General features: G+C 27.6%; 2 protein-coding genes and 1 non-coding gene across 3 annotated transcripts; 1 reads left to right on the forward strand and 2 right to left on the reverse strand.

The window, feature by feature from the left end:
• Positions 1-2,963: 2,963 nt before the first annotated feature.
• Positions 2,964-13,568, reverse strand: LOC103569599 (WD repeat-containing protein on Y chromosome). The gene is made up of 13 exons (XM_053738124.1): positions 13,536-13,568; positions 12,415-12,829; positions 8,070-8,206; positions 7,813-8,007; positions 6,492-6,699; positions 6,225-6,430; positions 5,957-6,157; positions 4,907-5,151; positions 4,377-4,637; positions 3,868-4,163; positions 3,563-3,803; positions 3,213-3,387; positions 2,964-3,143 (listed from the first exon to the last, which is right to left on the reverse strand). Exons 1-13 carry the CDS (start codon positions 13,566-13,568, stop codon positions 2,964-2,966), a joined length of 2,793 nt encoding a protein of 930 aa, XP_053594099.1.
• On the reverse strand, positions 10,503-10,609 carry LOC128668937 (U6 spliceosomal RNA). Its single transcript, XR_008404494.1, has one exon. It is a non-coding gene; the product is annotated as a U6 spliceosomal RNA (small nuclear RNA).
• Positions 13,569-14,996: 1,428 nt separating the features above from the next.
• LOC103569600 (tetratricopeptide repeat protein 8) lies at positions 14,997-18,752 on the forward strand. Its single transcript, XM_008546956.3, has 8 exons — positions 14,997-15,101; positions 15,202-15,394; positions 15,456-15,733; positions 16,340-16,588; positions 17,276-17,451; positions 18,114-18,285; positions 18,356-18,562; positions 18,636-18,752. Exons 1-8 carry the CDS (start codon positions 15,003-15,005, stop codon positions 18,750-18,752), a joined length of 1,491 nt encoding a protein of 496 aa, XP_008545178.3. The 5' UTR covers positions 14,997-15,002.
• The last annotated feature ends 1,483 nt before the right edge of the window (positions 18,753-20,235 follow it).

Genomic DNA, 20,235 nt, shown 5'->3' on the forward strand with positions numbered 1-20,235 from the left:
CAAAACAATAAATTTATAATTAATATACGAAATCATGCACACATTTAAACGATTTTTTTTTTAATTTGCAGATTGTAATTTTAAAATTGTAAGGTGAAAAAATAAAATTAATTTTGTATACACGTTTGTATAGCTGTGCGTATGAATATAATTATTGTGCATACTGTTACTTTATATTACAATGTATAATATGTTAATCTATTTAATACATGAGTGAAACATTTTGAAAATTTTACATTATTATTACTTTTTTTTTATTACCTCATTTCATTATATATTTAATATTATGACTAAGAATATTGTGATTATATTCACTTAAAACATAATTGTAAATGATATCTAAAATACTATAGTGTTAACTTAATTCATTATATTTTTATAATGATTGATGATTTAAAAATGAATAAATTACTAGTTAAAAAAAAATAATGGCTTATTTTTTATAAGTATAGATACTAAATATCAAATTATTTAAGGATTAATCGTGTACAGTGTAAAAAATTTGGGAAGGCATCAGGCCTATAATATTTTTTCGTTACCGTCCAATTTCTTACGGTTCAGTAGCTTGCTAAAATTTATTTTCTATGGTTCTAATGCCTATATAAATATAGTATAGGGTACCGGCGGGTAATAAGTAGGGATGGGCGATATACAATGATGTTTCGACTATCGACGCTTTTGTCGGAAAACATCGATTTTTTTTAAAGTCGAAACATCGATGTTCGATGTAATCTAATGAACCATCGACATCAAAATAAATTTTTACTAAAAATTTAAATAGAGCGCTATGCGCGCGCCTTAATTTAAACCAATAAAGAATTGTGTCCCATTTTTTTGCAAGTTTCGATTATTGACTAACTTCAAGTTTCGTGGTATTTTTATTTGAAAGATCTTAAAAGCTTTCGATGATTGAAAATCTATAAATTAATTTTTATAAATTATTTCAAATATTTTTACGAACATAAATATTTCAAATGGCTGGAATCAATGGATCAATCTGAAAATTTCCAGGGTTTTTGGGGGAACATTAAGCTGTAAAATCACCGGGCAACATTAACCTTTCCATCAATATTTGCAAAATAGTGATGAGTTGACTAAAAAACCAGAATGTCCATTTTTTGTGGGTTTTTCAAATTGATATTAAGGATAAAAGAAAAAATTTTTTTTTTTAAATCAAAAATGGGGCTTGTAGGAAATTTATTCAAATTTCTCGAACTGCCCTTTAAATTACTGTGCGACCATTAGTTGCTGAAATATCGATAATCACAGACAAAAGGATCCTTTTTCGTTTGAAGGCTGTTATCTCAGCAGCAAATTGTCGTACAGAGAAACAAAGTATGCAAATTGTAGCTGAATAAATTTTCTAAACGAGCCTTGAATTGGGTTTTTCGAAAAAAAAAATTTCCCGGCCCCGTAGACCTAAAAAACAAAACTAAAAAATTTAGAAAAATTTTGTCTTGATCTATTTCTTATGATTCCGTAAAAACCGTGGCTCAGAAAATTATTTTGCTGAAATCTCTTCAAAATAGAGATTTCAAGCTTCAATTTGCTGTTTTTCTTTTTTCGATACGATCATTTTTCACGAAAATACAACCTTCCAAAAATCACTAAAAAATTTATAAAATTTTCTTGTTCCTTTAATTTTTTGGGTAAGTGTATTTTCAAAATTATTTCTCAGAACACTTTTTAACTATTTTCAACCTATTCTACGATAGTTAATTAATAAAGAGAAAAGTTTTTTGTTTTTTTATCTTTTTAAGAAGCAACTACATAACTCGATACAAGGGCATTTAATCTAAGTTTCCTATACTCTGTATGTTAAATTGCGATATTTCAATCAGAAAAAATTAATTTATACGTATTTGATATTAATTAATAACATACTAAAAATTCAGATTTTTATCTAAATGTCGCAGCAATTTCCGAACAACCTTAAACCCTACGGCTTATAATAGTATTGTAAATTTACAATATATTTTGTAGTCTAAAAGTTGAAGATATTACAACGAATTTTTTGTAGTTTTACTAAACTTTTTTCGGTGATTAATCTAGTAAATTAACAATATGTGTAATGTAATTTCACTAAATATCCTTGGGATATTAGTTTAGTAAAATTACATCCCTCGCGGTTTTGAATCACCCTGGAAACACGGTGGAATCACGGTGGATCCACGGCGGTTACACGGTGTACGCACCGTGATTCCACGTACACCACGTAATCACCGTGGATACACCGTGTAATCATCGTGGAAACACCGTGTAACCACCGTGTATACACGGTGATAAAATGGCACAAACCCACCCTGTAACCACCCTGGATCCACCATGATTCCATCATGTTTCCACTCCGAGGGTGTTTCCACTCCCAGGGTGTTTCCAGGCTGATTCAAAACCGCGAGGGATAAAGCGTATTGTAACTTTACTAAACATTTATTTTAAATAAGTTAGAAATATTTTGTAATTATTTTGTAATTTTACTAAGGAGTTTTCGTATAATAGTTGAGTAATATTATAGTAATTGTATTGTATTCACACTAAACTTTTTTCGACTATAGGTAGAGTAAAATTACTATATACGTATTGTAATTTTACTAAACTAGTTACCAATAAAAATTTTGTAAAATTACAATTCATATCTTGTAAAATTGTCAAGATTATGTGTGAAAATTCTTTAGTATAGTTACAGTAAATTCAATATAGATTGAGACAAATCGCTTTTTATGCTCACAATTTTTACCAGCAACCACCGAAATTCGCGGGTTGAACCCTGGCTTAATTTATATGTTAACTACCATAATTTATGATAGTAACTGTTACCATCTAGATTATAAATATAACTATTTAGAATAATAATAATAATTAACTCCAGTTAACATATAGGATTGTAACAATTATTATAAATATGTGTGAGCTAATAGTAATTTCTATTATTTAAAGTTCTCAGTGCAGTGTAACAGAAAGAGTTATCGAATATTGTATATATCTTCGTAAATTTTTGGAGTAGTACAAGCATTAAATTCAAAAACTGAATTATCTAATTTTTTGCCATACAATAAATTCTTTTCATCGTCAGTTAGCTCGGCGAATTGTTTAGCTTTGTCTATTTTTTTAAATTTCACCCAAATAGATCCACCTCTGAGAACCTAAAAATAATAAGTAATATTAATTATTAGAATTTTCTTAAATTACGGCGATAAACAAAAACAACTCACCTTCAACGTAGTCGATGAACCAATTTTGCTAATATCGGGTGGAATTTTACTGTCTTCATAATATTTAGCAGCTGGAACATTAGGTAAGATTGTTTTCCATTCCTTAAATGTTCCTAAAGTAGCGATATATTGACCGCCAAATGTCCACAATCTAACTGTCCGATCTGAACTCCCACTTATAGAAAATTTATTATTATTATTTTTGTAATAATATATTATTATTATATAACCATAAGAAAATATTCATCTAACAGTTATATTATTTTTTTAGTAAATATTACACTAAATGATTCATATATAATTTCAATCGAACTATTTATTTCAAACAAGAGTATGGCATGTAATATTACCTTGCAATTAGTCTAGCATTTGGTATAAATTGAACAGAATTTACAGGCATCGTATGACCTCGAAAAGAAGATAAGAGCATTGGTAATTTTTGATTACGAATCGCTCTTTTTGCACGACCTATAATACGATCTTTCCATAGAAAACAAAATTCCAATTTCAATTTAGCCATATTTATTTTTAAAGATGATTGAATTTTATAATTCTTCATTAACCAAACTTTGATATATCCCACGGAATGTCCTATTAATAAATCGGTTGTTTTATAACAGAAGGTTATCATAAATTTCAAGTATCTGTAATTCACCTGTTATTAAAAAATTATTTTCAGGATCTGAAGATAAACTAAGACAATAATCTTTATCAGTATGAATCGCTGTAAAATCTCCGAGCAATCCACCAGCCGGATGATGACTCCATACTTGAATTAGCCCAGAATTCAAAGATACTAATAGACTTCCGATGTTGGGTGTTATCGGTCTTGTAGTAAGAAATAAAATAGCAAGGCCGACTATTTTTGAATTTTCTTTTATTGTGTTTTGATTTTCACTTTTTTTGTATAATAGCTCACATGGATTTTCTTTATAATCCATCCATCGATATCTAATTAAATTATTAATTTCAATCATTTCAATATTTTTAAATAAGTAAATTTATACTTTAATCTTCTGTCGGGTCCGAACTACGGTAAATTACCCTAATTTACGGTACTCGTAAGAATTTTGGCATTTTGTGGCAAAAGAACAGCAATTTACCGTAAAATTGCATTGCGCCCGCGTTATTTTGCTATAAAGTGAATATAATATTTAAATTTACCCTTTAACTGGATTGAAAAGGTGATATATTTTGTATGGCTGACCAGACTCCAAGTACCACAAAATAAGTTCACCATTTGCAGAACTAGTAGCAAGAGTTTGAGGAAGTTTTACAGCAACAGATAATATACCACCAGTATGTTGTTTTTTCCAAATTTTTCGATAAATTCCCGTTTCAGTGTCTGCAAACTCTGTAATATATACGAGATTCTGTCCAGTACAAAGAATTCGATTTTTCAACCAAATTATCGCTGTAATTTTACTATAATCAATCAAATAAATGATAAATAATTAATAAAAATAATAGTGCCAAAAATTTGCAGAATGAAGACGTATTATGCAGATTGAAATAAAATCCACATCACTACGAAATCATTCCTTTAAACAAAACTCCATATTTATTCCGTTTGCAGAGTTATTTTTTTTAAATTTCGGGACTTCGAACGACTGAGTGAATTCGGATTGAGAAAAATTCCATGTTTACTCCAGGTTTTTTCAAAATATAATTATTATTAAGAAACTTGAAATTACCATTTTCGTTCAATCATCATCGTCTTTACACAAGTACCAGAGCTAAAACTCCAAACTTTCAAAGAACCATCTATCGCGCCAGTAATTAATAATTGATTGCAAGGATCAAAAGTTGCTGCAGTAATTGGAAGTTGTTTTAATTTTCCTAAATACATTTCAGTATGAGCATCTCTGATCACATATATACAACGTCCACACCAAGGATCCCACATAATTATATAAGAATCAACTCCAGTTGTTATTATCTAATTAATTTAAAATAATATTTTAAATAAATTAAATAGTATATTACACATCAAGGGAGGAAATTTCAATATGACATTTCAACCCACGTGTGTAATTGGCGAACACGTGGATTGGGTTGTCGGTTCCATATCTAAAGAACTTCGAAAATTTGAACTTTTACACTTTGAACTTAACAATTTGAACTTTGGCAATTTGAATTTTTGTATATTTGAACTTATCTTTTTTCTCAGGTTTTGTGTGCGTGATAAAATATATAAATCTATACGCTTGAAAATTAATTTGTTAAATATACTATTGTTATTTTGTTAAATAAATTATTACAGACCGCTATTTTTGGCGGTAATATTTGAATATTCATAGGTTACTTTATTCATAAAAGTTCAAATTTACAAAAGTTCAAATTGTCAAATTCAATTTGCAAAGTTTATTAGGTTGGTTACCGGGTTGTCTTCTACCTTCTTCCGTGGTGTGTATACAACTTTTTACCAGATCTGCACCTGAAAGTTTACATTCTTGCCCTGTTTGAAGGGAAGAAAGTCGTTCTTTTAATTTATGAGAAAACAAATGACAAAAATTAGCGCATGCGCCATTCTTCCTGTAAAAGGAGGCAAAAATTTAATTTTTCAAGTGTAGGCCTGGTGAAAAATCATATACGCACCACGGAGGAAGATAGAGGACGACCCGATCCAAGTGTTTGCCAATTACACACACGGGTAAAAATATCCTACTTTCCTCCCTTAGTGTGTAATATACTATTAAAAAATAAAAATAAACTAATTAATTAAAAATAGATTAAAGACAAACCACTTTGAATAAAGGATTATAAATAACACAAGTGATTTTTTTAGTGTGACTTTCACCATCAGATTTAGTTTTATCAATTATTTTTTCACAAATTACAACCGCTATCATCATACTTGCTATTACCAGTTGATGTGTAACAGAATTATAAACAACTGACATCATAGTATATTCACTGAGTTCACTTGGCAATCGATTGTACGTCTAATTAAAACATGAGTTGTTTACTCAATAGAAAATTGATTTTAAATTAAATAAAAATATATTTTACTTGAATACAAATTTGAGATTCAATGTCCCAGACTTTAATACATCTATCTTTAGATAGTGTGTAAGCTTTCTCTGCACTATCGTGTATTATAATAGCACATATTGGTGTTTGATGACCTTGAAAAATAGCATTAGCTTTTATCGCCACAAAAGGATTCCATGCTCGTACTAAACAATCAGGGCCACCAGTTAGCAATAATTCTTTTCCTATACGTAAAGTAATGCTGTTTATATATTTATTTAAAATAATATGTTATTATGAGCAAACCTTCATGAAAAGCAAAACATGATATTCCCAAAGGAACGTTGAAACTATATTGCATTTTAGTTCCAGTGATATCGCAAAAAAATAAAGATGTTTCTGAACATTTTGAGCATGAAATAAAAGCTCGATAACTTTTATAATAATTTACTTGAGACACCCAGTTACTATGGATAGCATTGAATGCTGTCATTTTCAAACCAATAATATTATTCTAAAAATAACAAATAATTACCTATATTTCATAATTATTAGACATTTTTTTTCGTTCAATAATTTATTAATATTTTTATTTCATTTAACAAAAAAATAAAATATTTTTTTGTTAAATGAATAATGGTAATCCGAGTCAAAATTTGAAACCTTGCTAGAACCTAGAAATTCTAGGATCAAGAAAGAAAAGGACTTCCTAAGTACTTAATTTGTATGGAAAAACAAGTCCTATATAAATCCTACAAATGTCAGTTACGGGAGGAAATGACATATTTAGTTGTTAAATAGGCGCTAAAATTTAAAATTATTAATGCTTATCAGAGCCTAAACATACCATAAAAGCTTATTTAAGCCTAGTAATTCTACATTATTTATTAGGACCTAGTAGACTTACAGTTTTAACATATTTATTTGAACCTATCAATTTAAATTTAAAAAGAATGATATTTTTCTGATATAGAATCGTTATAAGTTATTAAGCGTATAAAGTGTTAATAGGGATTCGATAGGTCCACCGAAAGATTTTAAATTAAAGAAAAAAAATTAGAATTTAAAGGACTAATGTAGGAGTTGGGAATTGGTCACACGTAGAATACTTAGGTTTTAATCAGGAATTTAAGAATTTATCCTACCAAATGAGAATGAATAGTTTTTATAGGTTATAGAGAGATGTTAAATTTTGATTTTTTAGAATCCATAGGAGCTAATAAGAGTATAAAGTATGAAAAATACTTATTTAGGTCCGCTTAAGAAGGATTATAAATCGGGTACTTGATTCGCGTGTCTATGCCCGAAAAATAGAAATTTTCTATTCGAAAATTTCCGGATGCCAAAAGTAGGTATCCCAGACTTCAATTTCGAAAAAAATTGCTTACCGAGAAAATGCATAGAAATTTTATAGAAAATTAGAACTCGCGTGTCTGTGCATGCCCGAAAAAAACAATTTTTTTCTTTAAATATTGTTCATTTCCTTTTTAAATTACAATATTTACATTTCCGAATCCGAAAAGTGGGCATACCAGCCTTCACTTCCGAAAAAGTCCGCTTACCGAGAAAATGCATAGAAAATATATAGAAAATTAGGACTCGAATGTCTATGCTCTAATAAGCATACTTTAAGAGCGTTCTCGTAATGAATTTCAAAAACATCACAGTCAGGTTGTTGTTTAAAAGGACCTCTATCCACTGGATTAAATGTAATTATAAAAACGGAACCATTTGTGTCTCCTAATATTATACATGAATCGTCTTTCAAATGTTCATTAAAAAAATAACTCATACATACAACAGCATCTTTGAAACTGTGTATCTGAAATAAAAAAAATAAACAATTACATTAAGAATTAAAAAAAAAGCGATTTTTCTACTTACTCTCATTCTTAATTCAAATTTATTAATTGCAATATCATAAAATCGGAGTTCACGTTCTGCTGAATTTACGCAAATAATTTTTACATCCGGCATTGCGATCATGTCTATTATCATTGTGCGAGATACTCTTAAAGAAGCTAAAATAATAGTTAATAAAGAAAATAAGGAAATTTTTTAAAAATATTTATCTGTTATCAGAGAGAATTTTAAAGCTGAAGTTATCATCATATAAATTATTAGATAAACAATCTGAATTGTAATATCTAGCAACTATATGGTAAAATCTACAACTATTGATGATAATCAGAAATTATAACTTTTATTATCATAACTAATTATAACCATTATCAGCATCGTAATTCTTAATAATCTGGTGGTAATAGTTACCATCGGCCTAAATAATAATTATTATCTAAACTAATAAAGAATTTAAATGTCAGTGTTACAGTTGAATCTTTTATTTGAGAAACCCCATAAGTCATGTTTTTTCGAAATTGGGTTTTTTGCATTTTTGAGTTTTTTAGATGTCCTTCCATAGAAATTAATAAAAATATCCATCGAATCAGTGTTTAATAAACAATCAACGGGGTGACGATAATTTCGTTTTATTGAGAAACCCTATAAGTTAACAACTTATGGGGTTTTTCAAATAAACACATGCAGTTTTAGTTTTACAGAAATAATTTTTTTTTTTTTTTTATTTAAAATTTGCGCTTTTTTTGAAAAAAAAAAAAATAATATGACTAATTAAAATACTTAAATTAATTATTATTTTTTGTAATTTTTGAGTTTCAGAATTTAAATACATACTATATACTTCATTTTATTAGTCTAATAAATTATGTGAGTGGAAAAAATAAAGGAAATAATGATTTTATAACTTTTTTTTCCGTTTGATTCAGAAACCCCATAAGTTAATCAACTTTAAATAATGTTTTTAAGTAGTTTCAATTAAAAAAAAGTAAGAAAATTTTTCAAAATTATATACATTTGTAAGACTCGAAAATTATTTGTTGCTTTCAAGAGCTTTAAAATTTAAAAGAGATTTAAAAGCTTTCGAAAGAAGATTCGGTTTATGCTATAATCGCCGACCTTCTCACCCAACATTGAAACTAAAGTGAAAATCGAGATTCAAATAAACGAAGAGGATTATTCGTTCTTCAAAGAATGTACTTATATTAATAATAAGATTAATTTTGAAAAGTTTTTAAAGCTTAATAACCCTAATTATGATAAATATATTCCGAATGGCAATGTGAGGTTGAGAGTACTTGTAACTGAACGACAAGTTTAAAATTAATAATTTAAAAAATTTTTGACAATTAATTAAAATTTAGTAAAAATTATAAGTCGAATGCTAGGCCCAATATTAACATTAATGATAACCAGTTAGCAAGAGAGTATAACTTATTGATCAGTAAGATCCCGGGGGAGAGAGTACGGATCCCTGTCCAATAAATCGACGGCAATTATTGGATTTTCTAAAGTGGGACTCTTCGGAGTAATACGATAAATTATGAAAAATTTTAACAGTGAAAACTGATTTAAAAATAGCCAACGTTAGTCGCTCTGGAAGTGGAGAAGATTGCTGCCAAAATTGCTCTAAAAATTTAATATAATAACTCTGAAATAAGTTTCTTACCAGGGACACTTTATATGGTATTCGCTATCTAGTGGCGAGCACCGAACTACTCCCATTGTCGTTGTCTAGTACCGACGACTCCTCCTTTCTCTATGTATATTTTTTCTCCCAAGAAATTTTTCTCTCGGTTTAATCAACTTTTTTTTCTTAGTTGAAGCATACGAAAATTCTTCCGTTAAACGAACAGTACTTATTACGAGAAATTTAATTTCTTTTTGTCAATTCAACAAATAATTTTATGAGGCTTACAAATGTAAATAATTTTTAAGAATTTTCTTACTTTTTATCTCTTGTTTTTATATATATTTTCATATCTTTAATATTGCCCACAATTTTAGTCCAAAAAGTAACCAGTGTCAAAGAATTACAATATCTACTGAAGTATTGACTTTATAACAAAAACATTTTAATGAAATTTTGTAGGAAATTAAATTTTCTACAGAAAACTATTCATTGTATTTTAATTTTAAGCACAGAATTAAAGTTTTTTGTGTTTCCTGAAAAATTTTGTTTTATTGACTTATGGGGTTTCTCAAATAAACGATTCAATTTAAAATTTGGCTTCATGTAATTTTCTTTTTGTTCAACTGTGTGTGTGATAAACTTTACTAGGATGAATACTATTTTGATATCATACCTCATCATTTAAAGTGATCAATAATAGCTCCATTAATATATATTTTTTGATATTATCCTTGAAGAAAATAAAATAGTAAAGTATGTTTAAAAATTATGAATTAAAGAGACATTTTAATAAAAATAAATAAACAATTCAAATTATTTATTTATAAAAAAATGTGGAACGCTTCACGATTTTGCGTGTCATCCTTGCGCAGGGGCCATGCTAATCTTCTCTGTATCGTTCCAATTTTAGTATATGTACTGCCGAAGCAAGTACGTTTTACTAACGTTTAAAACTTTTATATATACAAAACGTAGTGCATGACGAGTCATTGCGAGAAAGCATTAAATAGAGTCATCTGGCGGCGAACTTCAAAACGCTACCCCCACTTTTTAAAAAATTGTTTTTAATTTCCCAATGCAGATTTAAATAAAGTTCACATCACTTCGAAATTATTCCTCTGAAAAAAAACTTCCTATTTGCTTTGTACGCAGATTGATTTTTTTTTAAACTCCGGATTTCCGAGGGGTGGAGTGAATTCGGATTTAAATAAAATTCATATTCACTATACAGGAAGAGAATTTTGTAGTAAAAGTTATCATCTAGATACAGTAAAATTTTTAAACTAAATTCGATAGTAGCCAATATCATTTAAAATTATTAGATAAACAAGTTGAATCGTAGTTTCTACCAACTATATGGCAAAATCTACAACTATTGATGATACACGGAAAAAAATGAACTATATGTATTGAGAACGACAAGTAATATAATGATAAAGTAATATCAGTAAATACTATCATTCTAAATAGTAATTTTTTCATTCATAATTAAAACTTGAATAATTACAGGATAAGTACATGAAGAAAAATGCAGGTCAAAATTAAATAATAATTACAATTATAATGAAAAATTTGCTATCTCAAATAAAAAATTACAATCCATAAAAAAAATTACGATGATTTGTAGAAAATTAATTTTTTATTTAAATTATTACTATCTAGACTGTAATTTTCACTTATCAAAATAATTACAATACAGCTTCGTTAAATTTTCGCTTGGAAAAAATAAATATTTACTTAATCATTTAAAAATAGTTCAATGTTACAAAAAGTAGAAATTGTTTTCAGAATTATTAAAAGTTAGTACATTAGTCACAATTTTTGTTTCGTAGTTGATAAATATTACATCTCCGATGTAATTCTACATAGGTACTGTACATTTTAGAATGTCGCTAAAACAAATTGCTATTCCAGGAGATAAAATTACTATTTGAGATTGTAAAAATTACTATCTGGATTGTAAAAATTACTCGCCAGAATACATCTTTCACAAAGCGCGTTAACTAATATTTACTAAGTACAACAGTCAAAATTATTGGTACATTATAATTTATAATTTATAATTTTCATAATCAACTGAAATTATTATTCTAAATAATATGTTGTAATTTTTACTTTGAGTTTTGTACGAGTTTTGATTTTTTTAACGTTTCAAGATTAAATCTCGGACTGTAATTTTTTTTTCAAATTTAGTAAAAATTCTTTAATTTTTTTCACCGTGTATGAAAATTTATTGTCTATGCAAGAAAAATTACGATTTGAACTTTAAAAATCGTAACGGATACTTAAAAAATTGACGACGTGTTATAAAATTTATCATTTGAAATGTTAAAATTTCCCATATCAATACCCAGTTTTCAGGTTATAATTTCAAACAATACTTTTTAAAGTTTATTTTTTCCATGTAATCAGTAATTCTAACTTTTATTATCTTAACTAACTATAACTTATCAACATTGCAATTTTTAATAACCTGATGATAGTAGTTACTATCAGCCCAAATAATAATTACTATCGAAATTAATAAAGAATTTAAACATCAGCGTTAATAGTTACAATTAGTATCTTCGAAAGTAATCGTCGCACTATAAATTGTTACTGTTATCATTCTCAATAGTAAAACTAATTATTTTACCACTGAAAAATATCGCTACCATTTAAAATAGTTGAAATTAATAAATTAGTATTGTAGATAGTATAATTAAATTTTCTCCGTGTTGTTAAGTGTTGTCAACTTACGATTAATAGCTTTGACTTGTCGTTGATGAGTAAAATCGGCAGACCAATAATTTATAGTACCGTCTTTACTAGCAGTTAAATATTTACATGAGTTCATCCTTGATGATTTGTCTTGAATTGAAATGTCTGGATATAATATTACTTTACAAATAGCATAAGGATGCCGACTTTTAATTAATTTCGGTGAACCTACTAGTGGCAGTTCTAGAGGTTGTGATTTTAATGTCGCAGTTCCTTTCAACCGAAATTCTAATAACATATGAGACAAAAATTCATCCCACGTTATTCTATCGTCCCGCGAAGTATCTATTTTTTTAAATAATACATTAAATTCCTCTTTGGGAATTTTAATTGATAAAATTTTTTCGAAAATTTCATGCAATTCATTCTCATAAATTTCTCCATCTTTAATTGCCTGGTAAAAAAATAATATAAAATATTATAATTTAAATAAATAATTTTTAAATTACGTCAAAAGATAACTTACCGAAAATTCATTGTATAATTTTTGTAAATTTTCTTCATTAAATTGTTCATATATGGATTTTTTGGTTAAAAAATCTTCTAATTTTTTATCTATACTATTATGGAAGAAAAATAATATAAAATAAAATTTAAATTCAATATTGATATTTAAATTTAAAAAATACCAAACCTCGAATTAGATAATTTTATAATAAGAGAATCATTATTTTTTATTCTGTCCTCCATTTTAACAAAAAATTTATTTATCTATCTGTCATTAATCGTATGAAATATATCATTTATAAAACTCGAGTTGCTAAATTCATTTGATAATTATGACAGCTTGCAACTGCGATCATAATTAATTAATTTGTCGAAGAAAAAATTACAAAAATTTTTCTTAAGCTTTTTTTCTATGGTTACTCACTAATGATGAATCTAAAAAATTTCAAAGTCCGTACAAAAACTAGAAAATTCAAGAATTTTTTTTTTTTAGGCCAAAGATACATCGTTCAAGTGAAAAATTCCTGAAAAAAAATATTTAAAAAATTTATTAAAAAAAAACTTTGAAAAAAAAATTTTAACATCGAAAATTGTACAAAAATGATAAGAATTGTAAATGACGATTCTGAATAATTTTAAAAAGAAAAATTAACCAAATTTTTCAGTGGTCTGTTTTGCCCGCTCATTTCTTATATGACAAAAATTTTTAAATTTCAACTGTTTGATGATTCAACATTTTTATTTTTCATTTCATACACGGAAAGAAAATTATGGGGATAGTTTCTATAATTATAGGAATAGTTCCCATAATTATGGGAACGATACCCATACCATTATAGGAATGGTTCCCATAATATTATGGGAATAGTTCCTATAGCATTGTGGGAATCATTCCTATAATATTATGGGAATGATTCTCATACTATCATGAAAATATTAATTTAAAGAAAAGTGTGGAAATCACTTCTACAATACACTGAAATATTATTAGATATAAAAACAAAAATTCAAACATTGATAGAAAAATTCGTATTCGGCAAAAACATTAAAATTTTTATCAAAAATTTTTTTTCAGCGCAGAACATTCAAGAAAATTCAAATTTTCGAAATAAAAATCTAAATTTCGATAAAATATCAAATTTTGAAAAAAATTATACTCTATTTTGCAAAAAAAAAATTTATGATATTATAGGGATGGTTCCCATAACATTATGGGAATAGTTCCCATAATAGTATCGGAATAGTTCCCATACCGTTATGGGAATGGTTCCCATAATGATATGGGAATAATTCCCATACTATTATGAGAACAGTTCCCATAATGGTATAGGAATTGTATCCATACTATTATTGGAATGGTTCCCATAATATATAGGAACCATCCCTCTAATAGTATGGGTACAATTCCTATCCCTGATTAAAGAACTGAATTCGATTGAATTAAACAGAATTAAATTTTTAATTCTATTCAATTCAGATAAAATCTGTTAATTCAGTACCTAACCCAAAAATGAATTCTGTCTAATTCGGCCAGAAAACCAGAATTTGTCCAAATTAAAATGAATTTAAATAATTCTATTCGGTTTAATTCTGATTAATTCGAAAATAATTTTCCAATTTCTGGTTCTGAATCCGAGTTAAACTGAATTAAAACGAATTTGAAATTTTTAAATCGGTTTTATTCTGTTTAATTCAAATTCAAATTTTCAATTCAATTAAATTCTGTTTTGCAGAATTTGACAGAATATAACAGAATTAAAATTTTAAATTCGGTTGAATTCAGTTGTTTAATCAGGGATACCATTATGGGAACTATTTTCATAATGCATAGCAAAACTTTCCATAATTTTCTTTCCGTGTACAAAACAATAAAATAAAGTGGAAAAAATTATGTATTTAAATTTTACTCTTACTAATTTTTTTTCATATAAACAAATTAAAGTTATTGTACATTCTTGTATTTGAAAAACAAATTATTGTTGCGGCGTCCTATTTATTGAGCGCTACAAGTGTACTAAAAATAATCGATATTTTACTATATGAAATTATTACAGCAGGTATGGAACAGGTGTATTCATTCAGACACTAGAAAAAATAAAAAATAAAGTTTAAAAACAAAAATGGAACTGTTTAATGCGATAAGTTTATTTAATCGTCGAAAATATGAAGAATGTGCAACAATATGTACTAATTTACTCAGAAAGAAACCATTAGATCAGGTAAAGTTAATTTTATATTTAAAAAATATTATTCTATCCATTTTTCTACCTACAATTTTATATATACAATAAAATATATGAATTCTACTAATTTATAAAGGCTGTTTGGATATTAAAAATGCGAGCATTAACGTTACAATTGTATGTGGATGATATTGAAGGCGAAGAAGAAGGTATCGCTGAAAGTTTATTAGACAATTATACGATAGCTTCAATGCCTAGACCTGGTACGTCGTTAAAACATCCAGGTACTGCTATGATAGGTCAAGGTGTTCGTCCTAAAACTCAATCAGGTAATTCAATTTTTTTTTTTTAATTTTATAAAAATATACATTAAATTTTTGAAATATATAGGAAGACCTGTCACTGGTTCAATAAGACCTATGACACAATCTGCCAATGCTCAGACAGTAGAGCAAGCTTTAAGAACACCTCGTACGGCAATGACTGCGAGACCTATAACTACTTCATCAGGACGGGCAGTAAGACTTGGAACAGCATCAATGTTATCAGAGCCTGATGGACCATTTATTCAAATTTCACGATTAAATATATCGAAATATGCAAGTAAAAGTGGAATTGCAAAACCTCTTTTTGAATATATTTTTTATCATGAACATGATGCAAGAAATGTTAGTCTATTTAATTAATTATTGCTGTAGTATACACAGAAAAAAAAGTTCCGGACTAAAAGTAAATATGATTTAAGAAAATTTTTTAGAAAACCTCAATTGTCTCACATGAAGTAGAAATCTCCATTGATCAAGACAAATCCTTTTATGGCTTAAAAAAATTTTAACTTGATTCTCAAAAGTGTTTATCTTTTAAAATATTTTCTTGACTCAAGATAACTTTTTTTTCTGTGTAGTAAAATACCTAATACCCGATCAAGGAACTAGTATTCAATCACTCCATGTATTTATAAAATTGTACTTAGTAAAGTTTAGTAAATATTGATATAAAAATACATGAGTGGTCGGGTGCTGGTTCTCTTACCTTACACTAAAAAAAAAAAAAAAAAAAAAAAAACAAAATTTTGAACAGCCGATATCCTTGCGCTGATAAATTATTTTGCTAATAAAGTCACCGCTTGATATAAGAAGTACTTATCATGATGAATGAAGATCTCAAATTAATTGAAATAATTGTTTGAGATAATTTTTTAATCAAGAAGTTCATAATTTTTAATGATATTTTTTATTCTCATATTTAATAATACTTATATTAATAAAATATAGGCACTAGATTTAGCAGTACAGGCAATTCAAGCATCTAATTTCAAAGATTGGTGGTGGAAAGTACAACTAGGCAAATGTTATTACACTCTTGGGCTTGTTAGAGACGCAGAAGAACAATTTAAATCAGCCTTAAAAGAGCACAAAAATATAGACATAATTGTAAGATTAATTAGAGTATTTATAAGACTAGATCAACCTCTGGCTGCTTTAGATTTATGTAAACGAGGCCTTGAATATTTTCCGAACGATGTTAGTATATTTCAAATAATTTTTTACTGTTATTTAGTGTAGAGGAACCCATGTAAAAAAAAAAATAATTCTAAAAAGTTGATAACAGTGAACTTCCAAACTTGAGACAATTCTGAAGTTTGAGTTAATAATTTTTGGAAAAATAATTAAAAAAAATTTTAAAGTAGAAAAATTTTTAATCCCCAGATCTAATTTTCGAAAAGTTCCTACGAAAACACAAAAAACGTTCATGATTGGTTTTAAAGTCTCTTTAACGTTTTTCAAACTAGTAATATTTTCAAATCGGATTGTTTTCCAAAAAGTTTTCAATTTAAAATTATTTTTACTCTTGAATATTTCCAAAAATGATTAACTCAAAGTTCAGAATCATCTCAAGTTTAAAAATTCACGGCTATGAACAATTTTAGATCGAATTGTTTTTACAAAAGCACCGTTTTTAGCCACTTTAAGGCCAGATTTGGACACTTGAAAAATTTTAATAAAATAATTTGTAAAACACGCAATGACAATTAAGTTTTAACATGTGTTCAAATATACTTTTATCACACTATTACAATACAAGCTTTTTTATACTCTTTGATCAATTAAAATAAATGTCCAAAAATGGAGTAGTGGCCACAAATAATATTTCTTCCATACAGAGAGTTATAAAAAAAAATTAAATATTTTTACTTTATGATATTAAAGGTAACGATTCTCACAGAAATGGCTAGAGTTTTTGAAGGATTAAATAGTACAACAATGTCAGTTAAATATTATAAAATGGTAGCACAAGAAGATGCTGCTAATAGTGAAGCTATCGCAAGTATAGGAATGCATCATTTTTATAATGACCAACCAGAATTAGGACTACGATATTATCGGTAAAAATATTATTAATCACCAGCTCCTTATATTTATATTTTTTAATCTTCAATAGTCACAATTTCCGAATCGTAACGCTCACAAAGGCTCTATAAGATCCCAGCGTCTTTCCAGCTGTTGAGACCAAACCAATCAATATTTTTTTAAATTTGATCGATATATAATTTAAAAAATTTATATTAAAGCTAATATTGATTTTTATTATAAATTTTAATTTTGAGTTATAAAAAAATTTTTATCATAAAAAAAGTCGTTAGATTTTTATGTACGAATAACTATAACTTTATTGATTATTAATATTTTGTGGCAAATTATTGGAAAATAAATATACTTTGACACAGAATTGATGAAAAAATTTAATTTTCCAAAAAATATATTTATTTTAATAAATCAAGTTCAAAACTTTTCATCATAAATTCGTTTATTCCAAATATCTTTGAAAATATTGAATTTTTCGAAAAACTGCACTTATTATTTTTTGTAGCGTTTTAAATTCTCTACAAAAAAGGTATCTTATACTTTTTTCAAAAACTGAATAGCTATTGAGATATTTAGAGTTAAAAATGAGAAGAATTAGATATGAAAATTTAGAGTTTAAAACTATGAGGAGTCTTTTCGAACTCATGATCTTTAAGGATTAAACTATTGGTAAAATTTTTAGGAGATTACTTCAAATGGGAGTATACAATGCAGAATTACTTAATAATCTTGGTTTATGTTGTTTCTACGCACAACAATGGGATCATACAATATCATGTTTTGAAAGAGCTTTAAGTCTTGCCACTAATGAAAATGCTGCTGATATTTGGTACAACATTTCTCACATTGCTATTGTAAGTAATTTATTTATTTAGAATTTAAAAATAAAAATAAATATATTAATCAATTAAAAAATATTTTCAGGTAAGAGGGGATTATATTCTAGCTGAAGAATGTCTTCGATTAGCGGTATCTATAGATAATAGACATGCAAGTTCTTACAATAATTTGGGAGTACTAGAAATTAAAAAAGGAAATTTAACTGCAGCACGAACTTATTTTCATGCGGCTGCTAGTATTGTTGATTATATGTACGAACCTCATTTCAACAGCGCTTTTTTAGCACACGATGTAAAATTAATAATTTATAATTTATAATTATTATTAATAGTTATTTAATAACTAATAAAAAAATATTTTTCAGGTTGGTGACTTACAAACTGCATATCTTGCAGTTCAAAAATCACTTTATGCGTATCCTAATCACGTTGACACTAAAATACTTTTCAAACAATTTGAGCATCATTTTTTTTATGATTAAATCATACAAATATTTTTTTTCTTTTTATTTATTTGTTTCAAAATATTTTTACTGTTACGTTTCGTTAAAATTTATAAATTAAATAAATATAATTTATTTAATTATTATTTTAAGTTTATAGTTTCTGATTCATTTGAACGGAAATATTACTGATAAGTATTTTTAGAAAGTCGACGCAGTCCATTGGTAGACAAAACAACGTATCTACGTAGATGAGAATTTGACTGCCTCGAAGTTTCCATAAGGAACCTAAGAAGCATTACTGTATTAATTTTTTATATATAATTTAATGCAATGTGAAAAGAAAATCAGTTAATATATGAGGACTCAGCAGAGACTAGCAGGAGAGACCGGGTATAGTTGTCTCACGGCTTAGTTGTCACAGCGGTCATAACAAACAACTTCGTTCACCAATGTTTGTGGAGTGACGTGGTATTTTGTACTGTAACGCGAGATTTTGACTGTGTTAACATATAAATCCTTGTGGAGTTTTGTTAGATACGAACAACGGTGCGTTGATGATGGATCTGAGAGCCTGGGATTGAAATCGCTGAAGAATTTCGACATTGCTAGTGCTTGCGGTGCCCCAGAGTTGGATGCCATAGGTCGAAATTGGTTTTAGAATGGTCTTATATAGCAATAGCTTAGTTTCAGTGGAGAATTGGGACTTTCTGTTTAATTTAGCCAGTACATTCTGTTTAATTTGATGTTGAGTTCGTTTTTTTTTTGGTTAGATGTTTTTTCCATGTTAGTCGTCTATCGCGATGTAGCCTTAGGTATTTGACCTCTTCAGCAACTGGCAACTCCAAGTTATTTAGTTTGACTTTAGGGCAGTTACCTTCACGCAGTGCGAATGTAATTTGGAGTGATTTCGTTTCACTGGCTTTAATTCTCCATTTCAAGAGCCATTTTGGGATGTCATCTAACTGTCTTTGGAGTAAGTCAGCAGCTTCAATCGGGTCTTTGTGTGCGGTCAGGATTGCTATGTCGTCCGCGAACGTCGCGATTTTGATGTTTGATAAATTTAAGACCAGTAAATTCTCCTACAGAAAACAAACTGATCATATATTTTTCTACAAACACATAAATGACCAAATTGATTCCCCAGAAATACTGGAACAATTTGGTCTTGTCTGTAATAAACTAGGTTTAAGATCATGAAGGTTGTAGAGTTCAACTCAATCATCAAAAAGCTATATGTACTATGGGCTAAGAAACAGGATAGCGAATTTAGTTAATGAATAAGGTACCGGCAGGTAATAAGCCCTAGCTAAGGGAGATTTTGAATAGAATCGAAAATATTCCATTTAATTATCGAAATGTATCATTAATCTTTATTCCAATACATTAGCCATAAAATGTAATCAAGTAATGGTAATTTTTACCATAAACAAACAAAAAATTATACTTTTACAAAAACCATACGAATAGGCCTTATTTTACTACGGTAGGGTAATAAGGCCTACGGGTTAAACAAACTGGA

Source organism: Microplitis demolitor, chromosome 1 (assembly GCF_026212275.2).
Source record: "Microplitis demolitor isolate Queensland-Clemson2020A chromosome 1, iyMicDemo2.1a, whole genome shotgun sequence".
Taxonomy (NCBI): Eukaryota; Metazoa; Arthropoda; class Insecta; order Hymenoptera; family Braconidae; genus Microplitis; species Microplitis demolitor.